Consider the following 20493-nt stretch of genomic DNA (forward strand, 5'->3'; position numbering starts at 1 on the left):
ATCTAGGTGCAACTCCCAGGGTTGAACCCCTAGTCCCTACCTAATTATTAATCAGTTATGGGATTGTCGAGTTTATTGCAGTACTCTACAACATAAAGCAGCAAGCTTCTTTAGGACGACCCTACTATCAGGGAAGGGAGTACAGTGGGAAGAGGTGTGCTTTCATTGCTAAGTTGGCGACTTTAAACCGGCAATTGTAATGCAAGAGGTCTTGTATTTGCGAGAGTTTAAGCTATTGGCATTGTAAATGACAATGCCTTTTATTTATCGGTTTTGATAATTAACACATAAATAAAAGGCATTGTCATTTACAATCAAACAAGCATTTGCAATGCAATAGGTCTCGCGGTAACGCAAGTTTAAGTGATTGGCATTGTAATGACAATGCCTTTTATTTATGTTTTTAAGACTAAAACAAAAATAAAAGGCATTGTTATTTGCAATGTCAATAGCTGAAACTTGCGTAACTGTGAGACGTATGCATTGCATGTGCTTGTTTTTTAATGCAATGGTTGTGTGGTGTGAAAAAAAAAAGGAGATTTTATGATAACATTTCTAAATCAAAAAATAGAAAACTTCATTTGCAAAACAGTTTCGATCAGAATAAGACATAATGCACCTAAAATTACAGCCAGGTCTGGTGGCTCTGTGAAATAATCCATTTATTGTATTATCTGTCTTGGGTGCGCTCAGCCGTTCATCCTCCAGGGGGCGATGTACTCTGTGCCATATGTCAATAGAACACAGGCCTACCGAGTGGTGCAGTCCCTGCTTCTCCCGTCTCCAGTGAGAGATGTAACGTGGGCGTCGGGTAAACTCCCAGACACGTGCTGACTTTTAGATGTGATATCACGCGCTCGTGCAGCTTGTGTTTATGCTCCATACACACAGGGGTGTGTCAGTGTTGCGGCAGATGCAACAGCGCCGGGGCTCGGAGGCGCCCCCTGCGCCCTGATTATTGCTGTATGTTACTACGCAACCAGTTGTAGGGAGGGAGGGGGCGTGTTCACTTGCTGGGCCGCTGCATTGCTCGTCTGAAGGGGGGGGCATCAATTTTAAATACTCAGGCATGGCGCGAGGATTGTTAAATCATGCATAGAGCTGCAGGCTCCGCAGATGAGAGGCTTCACTAAATGGAAATGCTTTATTTTATTTAGACATATTCTAAGTGCTAAAGGCAGCGCCAGTAAACTCTGCCCCGACGCACAGTTCCTGGAAACCTGCAAAGGGAGCTCCGAGAGAAACGGGAAGACATGAGCTCTTTCTAGGGACCAGGGATAACTGCAGGGGCCCCCTCTCGCAAGGACTATTTGGGGTCCCTGAGGTCTCTCCAGACTTGGTTCTCCCACTGTTAAGTCTTCTGCCTGGGTTCCAGGGGCGTAGCTAGCAATGTTGCAGTGGCACCGAGGCCCAGGACTGTCCAGGGCCGCATGTGCCCTGATTAGAAATGCTTTTGCTACTCATCTTGGGAACAACGAACAAGGGCTCATTTTCCATGTTTGAATTGGGGGCATGGCACCCTTGTTTCACCACTGGTCGACTCAGGCTTCCCGGTGTCCTGGCGTGTCTGGTCAGGGCACTGACCTTCCTCCTGGCGACACCGGCACTTCAAGAGGGTGCTATAGTGTTCCTACTCTTGCACAGTTAGAGATACTTGTGCAAGACGCACACTACACTCCTCCCTCTCTGGCACCCCATCCTGACACAGACTACACAGCCAGAGCCGTGAGGAAACGCGTGGAACGCCTTCCACATAGATTTACTGGAGTGAGCCACCCGGCTCCTACGCATGTTGGTGGCCAGCGGTATTAAACAAGCTCGCAAAATAAGAAGACACAAAGTAAAACCCGGTGCCTTATGAAAACAACCAACGGGTTATAGTTTTCTACAGGTAACTAGACCTGGGTGAAATGTCAATTACTCTGGATGAATTTGTGTAATTCCAAGAATTTCACGTCATGGGTATTGCACAAAGTTTCAGAAATTATGCCATTAGGCCATGTCACGTAATAACACCCCTTTCTTTGCAAAATTATATGTAACATGGGAGTGGAGAACTAACGCAAAGGAACCAGAATGCAAGCAGGTGTGGTTGACAGTAATTTTGGCAGTATTTTTTGCGTGAAAAGCATAATTTCGTACTAAATTGACACGAGGATGCATTTCCCACTAAAATTCCGAATTTCACATAATTATGCGTAATGTATTCAAGTTCAATCAAGTTCAATTTATTTATGATTTTGGAACTCAAATGAGATCCACATAAAAAGAAGGACAAAAGATAAAACATACATTTTCGTACAGTAGGTTATGGATTACAAATACACAAAGTCTTGTAAAACATCAGATAAAATCACTGATAATAATCGTAACATCCGTGTGAAATTTTAATATATATCTAAAAATCATTTTTAAAAAGTTAAAAATCCTGTGGCAAAACATTTCCTTTGGTAGATTATAAATGGCGTCTATAAATGCGGTGGCAGACACAATGGATAGTTGTAGGCAGATTGGCCTCATCCACTTACGCCGATGTAATAAAAGAGCCGGACAAACAAAGAGCACATGAGTAACATCCTGGATAGAATTATTACATAAATTACAGACTGGGGAGGAAACGTACCATTTGAACAATACATTATTCAGTGGAAGAAAACCCTGCCTCAATAAAAGCCCAAAACGGCGTTCTTCATGGGGGAGGTTCCAAGTAATATAAGATTGTACTTTATTTATCAGACAGGAGTCAATAGTCGGATAAATGCCTCTCTTTAAAATACGGGCTTCCAGGTCCATAGTGAAACTTAATTTCCAGGTTGCCTGTTTCAAAATGGCCTTTAGCTGATATGTTAAAGTAAAAAGTACAGATTCGTCCAATTGAAGCAGGTCAACCGCAGTTCTAAATTTTTTTACAATTAATGATTGCTCATTTAGGGTTCCTAATAATTCTTTCTGAATAAAAGATCTTAATGTACCAGGTTCACCCTTTACAAGGCTTGTAACCCATCGCACTATCCCTGCAAGGCCCTGGACCCAACTACTGCGCAGACCAAATTCCAACCTAAGAGCGGCCACAGAACAGGCAGAGTTAACGGAGGTTAGATTCCGCAAGATTTTGCCTTCTGTTATATTTTTTAAAAAAAACATTTTCCTAAGTCGAGTAGTTTGATACCGTACAACAAGGAAGCTGGGATTTTAGCACGGAAAACCTCTAGTAGGAGTGCAAAGTGTCTTCTGCCTGTGGATTTATAGAGGGAGATTAAGCTTTTACCTTGTGCCATTGCTTTCCGAATATTGTTTCCTATGTGAGCCTTGTCACTTGAATTTCCACACACTGTTTTTCCTAAGAAGACATATGATTTTACCACTTCCAATTTTTGTCCACCTACGGACCAGGCATAACTCCCATACTTTAACTTTTTCCTTCCCAACACGCACATTACTTTACTTTGAGACACATTTATCTTTAAGTGATGGGCCTCTGCATATCCATGTAATACCTGCAGACGACTATTTAATCCCCTCTGTGTTAAATCCAGTATTAATATATCGTCGGCATATAGCAAACAGACAATCGATTTGCCCCCAGTAATGGGGCGATACCTTCACTTAAAGACAGAGCATAGGGGAGGTCAGATATATATAAGGAAAATAATAGAGGGGCCAATAAACAGCCTTGTTTTAAGCTGCTTGTTGTAGGAATAACTTGGGATAGACCTCTTTCCCCTCCCATCAAGACTCTACACCAAGTGTCAGTATGGAGAGCTCGAACTAACTCCAGAAGGGTGGCAGGCATGCCAAGGTCCGATAGTTTCCTCCACAGCAAAGGACGATCTACTTTATCAAATGCTGTGGAGAAGTCTATGAAGGCTGCATACACTTTCCCTCCTCGGACCTTAACATATTTTTTCAGTTATAACTTGCAATGCCGTTAGATTATCCATGGTTCCATGCTTTCGCCTAAATCCAGTCTGTTCAAAGGGTAGAATTTCACCCAAGTCCACCTAGTCATTAATCTGCTTCAAGAGGCATTTGGCGAAGACTTTACCCACGGCATCTAAAAGTGCAATTTGTCGGTAGTTATGTGGAGCATCGCGGTCTCCATTCTTGAAAAGGGGGACTAATATACTCCCTTTCCAAGATGGGAGTACGGTTCTGCTTGCAAAGCAGAATCTAAACACCGGAAAAGCAGAATCTAAACACCGGAAAATAATGTATTCAATTTCATGTAATTCTCCCAAAATTTCACATAAGTGCATGAAAGCAAATTACGTACAATTCACACACTACAGATTACTTGCCTGCAGTTACCTTAATGGTACGTACTTGCCTGCGGGTTTCCCTTATCAAAGAACTTAAGTGTATTCCTGGATATACTAGTTTCATACTTTCATGCAGGACTACAGCACTATTGTAGAACAGCCGTCTCAGCTTGTGCGTCCATCATCCCCTTTGGTATCACCACTGATGTCAGGGCCACGTTGCTCTGGAAGGGTTCATGGAGTGGTACTGAAATGAGAAACCTAACCTGCAGGCTGCCTGAATACATCACCCCGTCCGCACGGCTCCCCAGGCATACAGCAGCGCCATGTGACTGTGTTCACAGCCCAGGATCTTGAAGACACACTTCCATAGGTCTCTCCAGCAATGAAACACAATCCAGAGCGCCCGGAGGAGGCGAGACGACAGATCGAACAGTAGACCCAGGCTGTGCTGTCTGAATCATGATACACCGGAGCTTGAGATGACAGCGGCAGGCAGGGGAAACCTGAAAATTACTCAATGCCCACAAGGCACAACAGGGCACAAACAGGTTTTCAGACGCACAGCAGAACTGACTAAGAGTAGCTGAATGCTAGGGTGCAGCGCTAAATGTTGATAGATAAAGGCTCAAGTACTGCTACTGATCAGGGGAAGGGAAAGTGAAAGTAATGCTGCAGGAGGCTTGCGAAGACTTGCCTCGGAAGCGGGACAGGAGATGTGCACAGCGCATGGCTGTGCGTGCACGTGCACCTGCTCAGATCGCCAAAAGCTCTGCGCGTGCCCATCTCCTGTCCCACTTCCGAGGCAAGTCAGCAACAATAATCGAGCTGGCGAACTAAAAATGTGATGGGTGAAATGCTTTACATAACCTCATCCATTTACCCAGGCTGCATTCCAGTGATTTTCCTCTTTGCTATGTTATGCGTATTTGTAAAGCACACTATCACTCACAAGGGTATTGTGGTGCTGAACAGGTGTATGTGCCTAGCCCATCTAAAGGTAGGCTGATTAATTGAAAAGCAGTAGGAGGCTCTGATGTGGAATGGGAAGCTGTTCCATGCTTTAGGAGCGACGTAAGAACACCTGTACTCCTGATCTGGTTCTGTGTATGTGTGCGACTAGGAGTCCTTTAGAGTGGTGGTGTCTAGGTAGTTGGTGAAAGGAGAAGCGCCTATTCTGGTAGGTGCTGCCTAAGGTGTGGAGTGCCTTGAATGTGTATGAGGGGTTTGAAATGAGCGTGTTTGTGTATCTGAAGTCAGTGGAGCTCCTAGAGGTGTGCTGTGATGTGGGAGATGGAGGATGAGCCTGGCTGCAGAGTGCTGGATTTTTTGTAGTCTTCTAGTGAGTTGCTTGTGATTTGCAACATAGAGGGTGTTTCCACAGTACAAATTGCTGGTGACTAGGACGTGAGTGACAGTTTTTCTGGTGTTGCTTGGGAGCCAAAGGAAGATTTTCCTCAGCATCTTCAGGGTGTGGAAGGAGGATGCAGTGATGGGGTTGACTTGTGCGGTCATGTCCAGTTTGCTGCTGGCAAGGTTCCTGGCATGAGTTCTGGGCCTTGGTGTGGGTCTGAATTTGCCAGACACATGCTGGGGTCCCATGGCGAGGTGTTCTTGCCAATGATTTTTAGCTTTGTCTTGTTGGTGTAGAGCTTGAGACAGTGGGCTTTCATTCAGTTAGCGACTTCAGTCATGCAAGTGATTAACTTGTTTCTTGTGTTGAGGGTCTTTTTCCAAGAGGGAGAGTATGAGTTGCGCGTCATTGGCATAGGTGAGGATATTAATAATGTGTGAGCATTTGCCACAAGGATCCTGTATGCATTGAAGAGGGTGGGGCTGAGCGATGAACCTTGAAGCACCGCACAGATAAGTTACTGGCTTCCGAGGAGTAAGGTGCCAGGCTGACAGCTTGTGTTCTATTCATTAAGGAGATGATCCAGTGGAGATAGGGTCCATGGATGCCAATCTCGTGGAGGCACCTGATGAGGATGGGATATAAAACAGTGTCAAATGCAGCAGAGAGCTTTAGAAGCATGAGGGCTGACGTGTTTCCTTGATCACGGATCATGCAGATGTCATCTGTGGTGGTGATGAGTGCTGCTTCTGTACTGTGGTTGGGCCTGAATCTGAAATGCGTGGAGTCAAGCAGCTGGTGTTGCTGAGAATGCTGGAGAGGCTTTGGTTGAGTAGTTTAAGTCCTTTACCCAGTATGGAAAGAAAAAGGTGGGTGTGTAGTTGGAAAGCGTGGCTGGATCAGCGGATGGTTTCCTGGGCAGGGGCATGGCAGTGGCATGTTTCCAGGTGTCCGGGAATGAGGCTAAGTCGATAGAGAAATTGAGGATGTATCTTACTGCCTGCTGTGATCTGTTAGAGCTGCACCCTTGGTGTTCCATATCTGCTGGAGGTAGAGTCTTACGGCTGATTTGTGGCTGTCTTTATCAGTGATGTCTTGATTCGTTCTCAGTTTGCACTCCAGTTACTTGCAGGTGCGTTTCATCAGCCTGAGTTCATCTGAGGACCAACTGGCCGGTGTATGGTCTGTTGCTATTGGGGTGTGCTTGATGGGAGCCAGAATGTCGGCGCATGCAGTGATCCAGCTGTTGAGGTTCTTGATGGCTTTCAGCAAGTTGCTAGTGTGCTTGGGCCAGTGAGCAGAGAGGATGGAAGCCCGCTCTTCTTCTGTAATGCTTTTCCAGCTGCGGTGGGTGGTTCCAGTGGTGGTTGGTCTGTGTTTTTTTAGTTTTTTTGCCTACAACGGTCATTCTGAACAGAGATAAGCGACATGCAAATCAATCTTCATTCTGTCCAATAGGAACAGTCCAGCAAGAGCTATCAGGCCATGCCTCCTCCAGAAAGAACACAAGGTCGGAATTGTAGTCCTCATCAGTGAGGTGAAGCGAAGTGCAATGGCATAGTGAGCATGGGACCCATGTTTGGGCATAACTGTCGCCACATCTCACTTTGGGCCACATGTTTTAATAGAGGAAATAGTGATTACCTAATTGCGATTTTCTACGAATCGCAATTCGGTAATCGCTACTCCTCTTATATGAAACTCCATGCGATGCCTAGTGGCTCACTAATCAACCTACCGCATGAATATTAATGAGGTAGGTCGCAATTTGAGACCCACTGGGAATCTCTAAAAGGAAAACGGATTGCGTTTATAAAAGAAAAGTTTTTTCATTTTTCAAGAGCAGGCAGTAGTCCGTGGGACCACCGTCTGATCAGAATGTTTTTTTCACTACCATTCCCAAAAGTGGATGTACCAACTACTTGAAGTAGGTGGTACAATGTGAATGTTTTGCGACCCCATTTCGGTCGCCAAACATTCTTACTGCTACGATTTGGAATTAGGAAGGGACGCCCTAAACTCCCTCCTTCCTAATACCGAATCGGTATGTATTTGCAATTCCAAATTGCGATTTGCCCTTCCATTGTCCATGCTTTCAAACTCCCCCGCTCCCTCCCTCCCCGTTGTCGGAGAGCGATAAAAAGGTGAGGTGGATACAAACACAGAGCAGGCTTCACTTGCAGGTATCAGTGGCACTTGTCTCGCATTTATTGTCACTGCTGCACATATTTCACAAGGTTCCGTGTATCGCTGCCTCGCCTCTGTGCGTTAGTCTGATATACAGGAGCACTCACAGTGCACCGCTCCAGGCACATATATCTGTAGTAAGATTAATGAATGAAACTCCTCATCGCCAATCAAAACAGCAGACCTCGGACTTGCCAAAGGGACGTATCCAGGGAACAGTACCTCCCGGCACAATAGGGTCATCAGCCTCTCTTAATTATAGGGCCAGCCCCTCTCTCATCGGGCATTCTGATGCCCTCTAGGTAGGTCTGTGCCCCACAATCCATTACATTAATTGCAAACACGCCTGATCGATATTTAGCAAGTAAAGCCCAGCATCGCAAGGAACACTTAGACGTTTATTTTATACATTTTCTGTGCTGCACATGGAAAATGTTTTCCTAAATATTAACATAGTACAAATGGGTATTTGACACATGCTTATCGTTTTCATGCACCCCCCTGACGTAGCTGGCTATATCGCTTGAGTAAATACATCGTACGAAAATGGCGAGATTTGCCAATTAACCAATTAGCACAAATTTACATTTCTTTCAGTCAACCTAGAGAGAAAGCTTGTGTTGTTAGGTCTCGGCTGTCGAAAGCAGTGCATGCGCTGCTCTCGGCAATCAAGAGCTTCTTGGAATCAATTCAGATTCCGAAGCTCTCGGAGGCGGAGTTGAAGCCCCGCCCATCTTTCTAATTGGTTCTCGTCATGTTGCATGCAAAACGTAGGTTTCTCATTGCAAAGGAGGCTTCTTAGTCCCTCCTTGTTGCCGCCTTGTCTTCTTTTGGCCACACCCACCGGGATTTGATCTTTTACTGGCGGCGTGACACTCTCTGCTTCATTTGTCCCCACGCACTTTTTTCTTCTCACTCAGCTTTGGTAAAGGCAGGCGCATGTTTAGTTTTGCATTGTGCTTTCACTTAAAGTGAAAGCGGGATGCGAAAGTAAACACGCGGCTGCCCACCAGCGCCGTGGTCTTCGGGTTCGTGTTTGGCGCCTTCGCATTGCAGCATTTCAAATACACCTTGGCTTATAGCTATATATGAAACATATTTAAACTTTACAGAAACACACAGTCAAAGGATATTGTCATCAGTGATGTCATTTGAGATGTCATCAGTGATGTCACTGAACATGCCATGAATTATGTAATATGTGACGTCATCAGAAGTGCATTGCGGGTGCGCGAGTTATAGTAAGCTGAACTAACTATAATGGGGCAATTTCTATGGCTTTGTAGGTGAGAAATGTCCAACTAACTAGAACGTCCCTGAAACCTACGTTTTTCCCAGTGAAAATTAATATATATCTATATACATACATACAAACATACATATATACACACAGGCACTACTACATATATGTGCACTTTCAGACAAACATGCATGCACGGCACAAATACACGCACAAACTATTGTGTCTCTCGTCTCACCCCTCTGAGGTGGTTTCAATGGAATATTTATTTTAAACCTTTGAAAAATGCAGGCATTTGAATTGCCTCAATGGGGGGAGCGGGTGGGCGGATGCTGCCTCGATGTGGGAGTGGCGTGGGAGGCTAGAGCAAGTAAGGTGTATAAGTGTGTGGATTGAGGATTTTGTTGGTGCGTGACTGATTGTGTAAGTGACAGATTAAACGTGTCTTACTGAATGCATGGGTTAGTGACTAAACTGTGTGAATGTCTGTATCAGTCTGTCTGTTGTTGTGTAAGCTGCTGCATGGGTTGGTCAGTAGCTACATGAGTGTCTATATGGGCTATTGATTGGTTGCCTGAGTATTTGTATGGGTGCCTGAGTTTGTGTGGGGGTGGGAGGTGTGTGACTGTGCATAGATGTGTGAGTGGTTGATTCACTGGGTGTATGGGTTCAAGAGTGCATGTGCAAACAGCTGTATGGCTGGGTGAGTGTGTGTATGGGTGTGTTGGTGAGAGAATGGATGTCTCAGTGGTACATGTCCAAGTAACTACATATGTAAAAGGCAGTGTAAGTGAGAGTTGGAGTATATAAATGACTATACGTGAGAGTCAGTGATTGAGTGGCTGTACGGATGAGTGTGCACTTGTATCAGTGATTGTATAAGAAAGTAAGTATGAGTTTGATTCTGTTAGAATAAGTCATGTGGTGTGTGTAGAACTGTATAGGTCAGTAAATGGAAGTATGACCGATTCTTTGCATGACTGACTAGTTGTGGGAGTAACTCCATGGATGAGTGGTGGTGTGTGAGTGTGTATAGGTGTATGAGTGCTTATGATAGTGTTGTATTGATGAGTGACTGCATGTATGAGTGACTTTATGGGTGAATGAGTGGATGTGTGTGTAGACCTAGGAATCAGTGAGTGCGTATGTAGTAACTGGTATTGGTGTGTAGATGGTTTTGAAAATGGTAGTCTGTATTTTACAGTGGGTTTGTTCAAACGTTATATTAGAGTGAGGAGATGCATCCGATATTCACGTGGATTATGTCATCAGTGATATCATTTGAGATGTCATCAGTGATGTCACTGACCATGTCATGAATTATGTGACATGTGACGTCATCAGAAATGCTTTGCGGGTGGACGAGTTATAGTTAGCTGAACTAACTATAATGGGGCAGTTTTTATGGTTTTGTACGAGAGAAATGTCCAACTATAACATCCCTGAGACCGAAGGTTTTTTCAGTGAATTTCTAAGGTTTTTTAAATGCTAATTTCTAACTATAACATACCTGAAACCTATGTTTTTTCCGTGAATTTCAATGCTTTTTTAAATGCTAATTTCTAACTATAACGTCCCTGAAACCTATGTTTTTTTCAGTGAATTTCAAAGGTTTTTAAATGCTAATTTCTGACTATAAAATACCAGTCGTGTTTCCAGAATGGTGGAGAAAGGGGAGCGTGGCCTCCGAAACACCTCTTAGCAATTCCACTGTGTGGTATTTACTGGGGGTAACAGGAGTAGTAGTTAGCCCCCAACGTCAACCTTGGGAGCCAACTATCCCTTTTATTACCACAGGTATGTCCCACACAGCAAGATTGCTAACTTCTTACATCAGGCCCCGCCCCTTCCTTGCACCACTGTGCAAATGTACCCCTTAGCATGTTGTAAGTTGGGGGATCACGTCCCCTTGGATCCTCAGGATCTCTGAGGGCCAACTAGCCCACCAGGTACCTCCAAGAAGCAGCACATAGCTGCGTTGAAGAGAGGTGTTCCGAGGCCACGCCCCTTTTTACACCTCTTTGCAACGCACCTCATGGGCACTTACTGGAGGTACCTGGTGGGCTAGTTGGACCCAAGGGACCCTCAGGATTCAAGGGGACTTCATCCCCAACTTGAAACGAGTCAGAGGGCCTGTTTGCATAGTGGTGCAGAGAGGGGGCGGGACCTGATGTGACAAGTGTGCAAACGTGCCCTGTGGCGCCTTTTAAATTGGGGGATTAAGTCCCCTTGAATCCTGAGGGTCCCTGGGGACCAACTAGCCCACTAGGAACCTCCAGGAAGCTCTCAGGGCAACGCTGTAGAGGTGGTACAAGGCCATGCCCCTTTTTACACCTCTCTGCAAGGCAACTCTGTGGCGCTTACTGGAGGAACCTTGATTCCACCATTCATTCAAGGGTTTATAAAGGGCGCTACTCACCCATGAGGATCTCAAGGCGCGGGGGTTGCAGCTCCGGATCAATCGAAGAGCAAGGTCTTGAGGCTCTTCCTGAAGGTGTGCAGAGTAGGGAAGCGTCTGATGTTGACTGGGAGCTTGTTCCAGGCCTTAGCTGTGACATAGGAGAAGGCTCTTCCACCTGCTCTGGTTCTGTGGATGCGTGAGGTCTCTGCCAGGGCGAGTTCAGCGGAGCGGAGGTCCCTTTTGGGTACGTGGAATGGGACTATTTCGTGGAGGTATTTGGGTCTGATGTTGTGGAAGGATTTGTAGGTGTGGGCCAGTAGCTTGAAGGTTACTCTCTTCTTGATGGGGAGCCATTGGAGGTCTCGTAGGGGCTGGGTCATGTGCTCGTGTCATGGGGTTCTGAGGACGAGTCTTGCTGAGGTGTTCTGGATGGTTTGGAGCTTGTGTAGCAAGGTTTTGTTGATTTCAGCATAGAGGGCGTTGCCGTAGTCCAGTCTACTGGTTATGAGTGCGTGGGTGACGTTTTTTTCGCACTTGGGGGGAATCCACTTGAAGGAATTGCGGAGGAGGCGGAGGGAGTTGAAGCAGGTGAAGGGGACAGCATTCACCTGGCAGGTCAAGGTGAGAGAGGAGTCTAAAATTATGCCAAGGTTCCATGTGTGGTTCAGCGGGGTGGGTGGGTTTCCAAGGGCAGGGGACGACCAAAAGCTGTCCCACGCAGTGGGGGGAGGGTCCGAGGACGAGGACCTCTGTCTTCTCAGAGTTCAGTTTTAGGCAGCTGTCGCTAAACGCCAACGGTTATCGTTAGCGTAAGATACAATGCTGAGCCCATGCTGTCTGACAATGGCGGCGAGGGGGGCCATGTGGATGTTAAAGAGCATGTGGCTGAGCAAGGATCCTTGGGGTACTCCACAGTTGATCACTGTAGGTTCGGAGAGAAGGAGGGAGTCTGATCCTTTGGGTTCTTCCAGAGAGAAAGGAGCGGATCCAGTCGAAGGCGGTTCCTCGTATGACGGTCTTGTGGAGTCTGGCTGCGATAGTGCCGTGTGAAGCGGTGTCGAAGGCTGCGGAGAGGTCTAGTAGGATAAGGCCCACAGTGTGGGCCTGGTCGAGTAGCATGCGGATGTCATCGGTGGCAGCGAGGAGGGCGGTCTCAGTGCGGTGGTTGCTGACAAATCCGGACTGGGAGGAGTCGAGGATGGCTTTCTCTTTGAAGAAGGTGGTCAGCTAGGCGTTAATGAATCTCTCGGTGAGTTTGGCAGCGAAGGGAAGGAGAGAGATGGGTCAGTAGTTTTTCAGGTCTGTCGTGTCGGCTGAGGGTTTCTTGAGGAGTGGCATGACCTTCGCCTGCTTCCAGTTGGGGAAGATGCCGGATTTGAGGGAGGCGTTGATGGTCCGGCCTAGTTCGGGTGCTATGGCGGCGGCGTCTCTGTGGTAGATATGCTGTGGGCACGAGGAAGTGGGGGTTCCTGAGTGGGTGTTCTTCATGGTCGTGGTGGTATCTTCAGTGGTGGCAGGTTTTCAGGTGGTGATGGTCGGCTGGTTGTCGGTGGTGGAGAGGGGGGTGGTGTCTGGAGTCTGTTAGCTGAAGTAGTCGTAGAGGGCCTTGATTTTCAGGGGAAGTAGGAGCTGAGCTTGTTGCAGAAGTCCTGAGATGGTAAGACGTCCGTGGCTCCCCCGGGGGCTTGGTGAACCGCTGTATGACGTTTAAGAGTTATTTTGCATTACTTGCGTTGGTGTGGATTCTGTTCTTGATAAAGGTCCGCTTAGTGCCTCTTATTGCCTGGTGGTAGTCATTCATGGCGTTCCTGTAGTTGTTCTGGTTTTCAGTGGTTTTCCTGTTCCACCAGAGTTTCTCGAGGCACCTGCAGGAGCCCCTGGCTTCTTGGAGGTCAATGGTGAACCAGGCGACCTTCATGGGGCGTTGTTTGACGGGGTGGTGGAGGGGTGCGAGCTCGACAGCGCCGCTGGTGATTCATCGGTGTAGTTCTTTGGCTGCTGAGTTGGCATCATGAATTGAATAAGAATAATTTGAATATAACAATCATAATCAACAGTAGTACCACTTCATTGTAATTTTCCGATTTAAAACTCACCATCAGTCATAATCAGATAGAAAGAACTCTCTTTAGCAAGATTACTGCAGGTAGGTATTTCAATCCCACATGCAAACAGCAGTGATCCATCCAACCTTAGATGAAGAACACCCTACAGTGATAATAATTTTTAATAAATGACTACACGTTTTTATCCCATGTTGTTTGATTATTTTATTTAGATAAGAACACCACAACAGATTTTCATACACCTACCAAGAATACCAAACATGTTATTTATTGCTGCTATTGTAACGCGGAGTAGAATTCATAAGACATTGCCAATATTTGTAAAATTCTTTCTTTGATAATTTTGTGTACTACAGCTGCTAACTGAAGGTTTTCACTCATGACCATTCTCAATACAACTACTCTAAAGTCTAGATTAAGCCACTTTATCTTAGCAACAGTCTGCAGTCACATATGAGCATACTAAATATGACTACTATGGTCTGTATCAGGATAGTTTCCCATTATCATACAAGTGATATATTATGTCCTGAAGAGCCAAACATTAGATGGTGGTATGAGCAACTGAAATATGCTCTACCCTTGCAATGTTCTGCAATACATGGTGTAACATATCAGATGGAATGCATTCATTAATGCAGGTTTATATCTCTATATTGCCATTCCAAATGGCGGTCTTGCACTGACATAACAGTAGTCCCATTTCTATGCAGACTGGCGACCACATAATAACCATTCACTGCATTTAACCTGGTGGTCTTCACTCTAGATTTAGGCTTCAAAGTCCAAAAACATAATTCATTTTCCAATACACAAAAACGGACTCAGCATTGGACAAAAAAAATATTATCACAATCATTTTTTATGTTTTCTGACAACTTGTTGTGTCACTCATCACCATATTTACACACGCTTTTGATTATCTTATAATTTATCGTGCTCAGCCCACCGTCAACTTTCTATTGCAATTCAAACACAATATTGATGGTTGCAAAACTACGTGAACAAAGCCTCGTGAGGTTAAAACTCGTCCCGTTTCCATTTTGCCTTGGCTGAAATAAAACAGAATAATGGACGTCTGGTGTGGCTTGTGTCATCTTATCCAGGATCATGACCCATTGTTTCATTAGCGGGTAGCCAAGATACCCGGGAAATGAGCCCCAGATCTTAATTGGGGAGCCCTACTTTCTCGGAACAGTGCTGCAGATGAATGATATAAAAAAGGGCATTTCATTGTACCCAATATTAATTTAACATTTTTTCCAATGACTTTTTAATAATATGCAGTCCTATTAAAAGTGAATATAATTTTTTGATAGTAAGATTGTTTTATAAAGTATTTGAAGACTGAACGGTGATTCATTTTGACTGAGACATTTCAATCTTAACCACTGTAAAATGAGGAATATAATTCACAAACTATGAATTTCAAGGCAACTATATCACATTCAAAATCGGACTATGGTACTAAAGAAAAATAATGTTTTCTGAAACCGTGCACTGTAGGGCATAATATACCTATTGATTTTTACTAAAAATGGGAGTAGGGCGATCTAACCTGCTAGTCCATTGACGCCAATGAGTCCAGCTGAACTTGCAATGCTAACCACATGTCCATGGTTGGAGGCCATCATGGCTGGAAGGAAAGCTTTGTATGTCTGTAAAACAAAAGTGAAATACACATTAAAGCTATGCATGTCTCACTGTTTCTCCACAGAATTTTTCCCACATGAATCCCTAACTCACTGTGATGATTAGCTATTCATAGCGGCGGTTCTTCCGCTAAGGCAGAGGAGCGTCGACTCACCACTCTAAGAGCAGTTCAAAGGAAAAATAAAATAACGGAAAGTTATCATTTTATTTTTAGTATTGAGCTTGCAGCCAGGTTAGGGCGGGCGGCTGAGCTTGTGTGACGCCAGAGGGGGGAAGGAAGAGTGGTTGCTGCACCATAAGTGTGCATGACGGTTTGGCCAACCATCTTGGGCCGGCCAAACAGTCATGCACACTTGGCATGTTCTCCACCAGCTATATTGCACAACCTGGGTGGCTAACATGCACAGCATCCCACTCCCTGTCTGAGCGCCGAACCACAGCGCTCAGACCAATCACGATGCTGCTGTCTTGCTGGTGATTGGCTAGGGAAGTCTGGAAGTTTCCTGTTTCCTCCGTCAGAGTAGAGGTGGCTGCTTGCGACTGGCAGGTAAGTTTTCTTTTTTATTATTTTTTTCTAACCCCCCCCCAAACTCCCCCTGCCCCAATCCCTACCAGCCACCACAGATTATTCACTCTAGACCAAGGGTCTTCTACTTTTTCCTTAATGAGATTTACTTATGTTAAATATTCCAATTCCAATTCCAAAAATTCTTTATTTCGGCCATATAGGCCATAAAAGATGCAGTAAAATACAATACATACATTTAAAATACAGTATTTATACATATAAAAAGTCTCTACTGGACCAGCGGGGGATAGGGGGTGCAAGGTAGTACCAGTTCAGGGGGACATTTTCTTCCTAATTATCCACGCTGCCATTAAGAATTTTGATACAGCAAACACAATGTGGCCCAGAGTACTGGTTTTCATGACCCTGTAAGCCTGTAAGTACTTCCTAAACTCCAGGTTCCGGCAGAGCGGTGCTATCCAGTGCTTCCTGGGTCTATGGTAAGCATGGCATACAAACATTATATGTAGGTCATCTTCATCATGGGCTTTACAGCATGGGCAGAGTTTGTCACCCCCTATGGACCATTTGCAGGTAAATACTTTGGTGGGGAGTGTACCGAACCTCCATTGCACAAACAATTTCCTCGCCAGGACAGGAAAGATAAAATCCATAAAAGGTTCGAAAACATAAGAATTTTTGGATTCCATAAAACGTGCCGTCAGGGTGCCACTATTATAAGCATTTTCCATGTGAGACAAGTTCTTATTCTTATACAACTGGGCCAGAGTTTACAGTGTAATCCTTTGGCAGCCCTGAGCAGGATCATCCCATAAGTCTGGCAAGTTCATACTGAGCAATTCCGTCTTGATAAAAGCCAGCCAGGGAATTTTGTTGTTGCCATTCAGGCTCATTACATGAATAAGGTCCTGTCTGTAATGGTACAGTTCCTCAGTAGTCCATATCCGGTGCCAAAACTTCACGGGTTTTGACAGAAGATCTTCAGCAATGGAGGGAAGACCCATATCTAGTCTTAGGGGCAGAAGTGGCGTGCCTTGCGGGAGACCAAGTAGGCGTCTTAGAAAACTGTTTTCCACTCCTGCCAAAGCCTTCCCTGCTTTGTGTCCCCATAACTCGCTACCATACATGGCTGCTGCCTTGGCTTGGGACCTATATGTTTCCAGGGCCGGGCTTACAGGCTTAAAGGTGGACTTGTTAGCCACCTTCAGCATTGCACCCGATAGCTGGGACAATTTTACCCTGGATCTAGCTATCTGGCAGTCCCATGAGAGGTTTTCCTGGAGTGTTACCCCCAAATATATAAAGGTCGAGACCCTCTCTAGACTAACTTTCCCCAGTGTGGGATTGGGTCTGGTTTTGGTGGGGGGATTGAAGATCATGAACTTGGTCTTTTCTGTGTTCACCTCCAGCCCATGTTGGCGACAGAAAAGGCCAAAACCGTTCACGATCCTCTGAATCCCCATGGGGGATTTGGAAAGCAGGAGGGTATCGTCAGCAAACATTATTGCCGGGACCCTCCTGCCTGCAAGGAGCGGGGCATCATTGTCCTTAACGTTATCAAGATGTAGTATGACGCTATTAATGAAAAGACAGAACAGGGTCGGTGCCAGGACACAGCCCTGTCCGACTCCTCGATGGACCGGAAATCTGGACGAGAGCTTGCCATCCCTCCCACACCTCACTTGTGCATAGTTGTTCTCATGCAACCTGATGATAATGCTGAGTAGCTGAGGGGGTACTCCTAGCTTTTCCAGAACCTCCCATAATTTCCTTCGAGGGACTAGATCGAAGGCTGACCTCAGATCCACGAAGACCATGTACAGTCTTCCCCCCTCTAACGTCACCGTCTTCCAATAAAGGAGGAGGCGGCGGAAGATCTGGTCCATGGTCGACGTGTTCTTTCTGAAGCCAGCCTGGAGGGGGCTCATGATGTCATTGTCCTCCACCCAATCCAGCAGATGGTTAAGAATGAGGCGCGCAAAGAGCTTTTGGGGTACATCTATTAGGCTAATAGGCCTGTAGTTGGCCGGGAGCAGAGTAGACCCCTTCTTGTGAATCGGTACAATCTCTGCCCCCAGCCAAGACCCGGGGATTGCCATACCTCCTAGAATGGCATTAAAAAGAATAAGGAGGTACGGACCCCAGATGTCCGGGTGATGCCTGAAAAGATCCCCGGGTAACTTATCCAAACCCGGCGCCTTCCCCAACGATAAGTGCTCCAGAGCAGCCTCCACCTCCCATAGTGATAGTTCCAGGGCAGAGTCCTGGGAGCCTATGGGGACTGACAGGGCTCTATCAGGGCAGATATTAGTGTCTTGATAGAGTGCCCCAAAGTGAGCCTCCCAAACCGCGGGGGCAATGTTGGGTTCAATTGCTTTCTTAAGTTCCCCCGTCCCATTATTTACCAGGGCCCAGAATTTCCTGGAGTCCCTGGCTTTTAGGGCATCATGAAGGTCCTGCCAGTGGTTCCAGTCCCACTCGGTCCTAGCATTTGCCATCACTGATTTATACTCCTTCCTAAGGTCACGTACCTTGGCCTTATTTGACCCCTCCTTAATTGCGGCGATAAGCTCAGATTTGGCTGCCCTGCAGGAGGAGGTGTACCAGGTGGGAACATGGGTCTTTTTCTTTCGGGTTGGCACCACCGGGTGAAATACCTCTGCCAGATCCCTCACTAATTCCTGGTGTATGCTACCCAGTTTCTCATTATGTTCTGGGGTTCTTGGTTCATTTAAAAGCACATCCACCTCCATGAACCTTGGGAGTGCCAACTCGTATAACTTATTAATGGCATCTTCTGAGCTCAGGAGCTTTCCCCACTTAACCCGACGCCTATTTGTTGTAAGAAGCAGCTCCCCCATGTCTTCACCTCCATTTTCTGCGGACAGGCCCGCTAGGGGCAGGGGCTGCTGGATATTTAAGCAGAGGGCATTGTGGTCACTATCTGACCTATTTATTACCCTGAAGTCGAGGACTTTTGGCCAAAGTGTGATATCTATCATGATGTAATCTAGCCTCGACTCATGGCCCCTTCTGTTGAAAGTACACACTGAGGGGGTATCGGAAGGGGTACGACCATTACAAGCCCTCAGTGCGAAGTTCAAGGTGAGGGACATGAGTTGTATTGCTAGAGGGGACCAGGCTTTAGGGTGGGGCGAGGACTAGGGTGGTACCCCCCAGTAGTCATCCTCAGCAGTAAGGGCACCCTCCAGTAGGCCTTCCAAGGGTTCAAAGTGACAATTGAAGTCTCCTCCCAGCACTACCTTAAAGTCTCCTGGCAGTTGACCCAGGAAGGAGGACAAATCGTTTAGGGTGGGTGATTCATTTGGCGCGGCAACTGGTCGCGAGTAGACATTAACAATAGCCCACGATGGTTTGCCAGGCCATGTGAGCAGTACACACTGGATGTCCTGAGAAAACGTATGCACCTGTTCCGCCTGGCACCCAGTGTGACTCGCAATCCAGATTGCCAAGCCTCCTGACGGCCTCCCCCTCCCACTCCATTTGGCAGGGATTTCAAATATTTCGAACCCTCTCCTGGTTTGGGGTTCCCTCGCCCATGTTTCCTGAAAAAGGAGGATATCACTGGTACCTAATAGGTGATCCCACTCCGGTGTGCCTTCCTTGTTTGCGATTCCTGCCACATTCCAGGAGAGAATTCTCAACCCTGGATCTTGTGGTAGTGTACCTTGACCTCCAGTAGGAGGTTGTGCGGTGACTGTGGGGGGATATGAGTCTGACAGAGCAATGTTACAAACCGTGGTGGTGGGTGGACCATCCACCTCCACCTCCTCAGCCTGTAAACTATGATCAGACCCAGTGTTAGGTGATGGCCCTTGTTGGCCCAGAATATCATCCAGGATAACCGTTCGTTCTTTGGCGGTATCCTGTGGGCCACATTCAGTTAAAGGGGCAGCACTCAATCCCACCCAACTTTGCGCCTCACCCACCAGCTTTCCAAGGCTGAGGAGAGACTCCCCAGTTTGTGGTCAGTCAACTTGGTCTAGACAGGAAAATCTATTGTGATGTATGATATTGACCGGAACAGGTGGTAAGTAATGCTTTGGTCTATAACGTGAGCCATCTACAGCAAAGCCTACTCTAGTCCACCCCTTCTCCCTCCCCACCTCTGTATTGCAAGCATTTGGGTAGAAGTGTGAGAGGGGTACTAATTCAATGTTGGACTTATCAGGCCTTACGAGCCAATTGCAGATGTAGTTGGCGACATGTGGGCTTTTGAAACTTACAATGATGCAATCCCCTGCCCTGTTCTTTGGGGTAAGGCCAATCCATTGGATCCTCCTGACCATCAGAACCTCACCTTTCAGGTTTGGGGGCAGAGGCCTGTTAATACTAAGCCAACTTATGACCTTGTTGCGTAAAGAGTCCTGAGGCTCCCTTGTGTCACCAGTTAGCTCAGGTACTCCCACCATGATTGCCGTGTACGGAACTGCTTCTGGGGGCAAATTAACCACCCTACGCCTATCATGGGGGGAAGTGGTGTTACCAGTGGGACCATTAGTAGAATTCTCATCTCCCCTCGGTTGAGGAGCAGGAAGTGGCTTAGATCTCCTAGGGGCCGGAACAGGGGGCCTAGGCGTTGGAGATGGCAAAGGGTGCGTTTGAGGGGCAAGCGCACCGTTTGTGCTGCGCGGGACCAAATTTGAGACCTGGGTCAGTGCAGAAGACGACGGTCTGTTCCCAGATGGATCCCGGGGAACTAAAGGAGCATTTGTAGCTGACCCAGGGCTGTTCCTTTTATGAATATTTTCCATAGCCTTGAGTCTAGCCTCTATGGCGTCCA

The 20493-nt window shown here is 46.4% G+C and overlaps 1 protein-coding gene across 2 annotated transcripts in view; it reads right to left on the reverse strand.

Moving 5' to 3' along the window:
* The window catches only part of SDR16C5 (short chain dehydrogenase/reductase family 16C member 5), a 240841-nt gene that overhangs the window by 76967 nt on the left and 143381 nt on the right, over window positions 1–20493 (reverse strand). For both annotated transcript variants that reach the window (XM_086965768.1, XM_086965769.1), the window contains one exon: window positions 15066–15165. In XM_086965768.1, the coding sequence (XP_086821894.1) occupies window positions 15066–15165 (100 nt within the window). The remainder of the gene's footprint in view (window positions 1–15065; window positions 15166–20493) is intronic.

The sequence above is a fragment of the Lissotriton vulgaris genome, chromosome 4_1 (genome assembly GCF_964263255.1).
Source record: "Lissotriton vulgaris chromosome 4_1, aLisVul1.2, whole genome shotgun sequence".
Classification (NCBI taxonomy): domain Eukaryota; kingdom Metazoa; phylum Chordata; class Amphibia; order Caudata; family Salamandridae; genus Lissotriton; species Lissotriton vulgaris.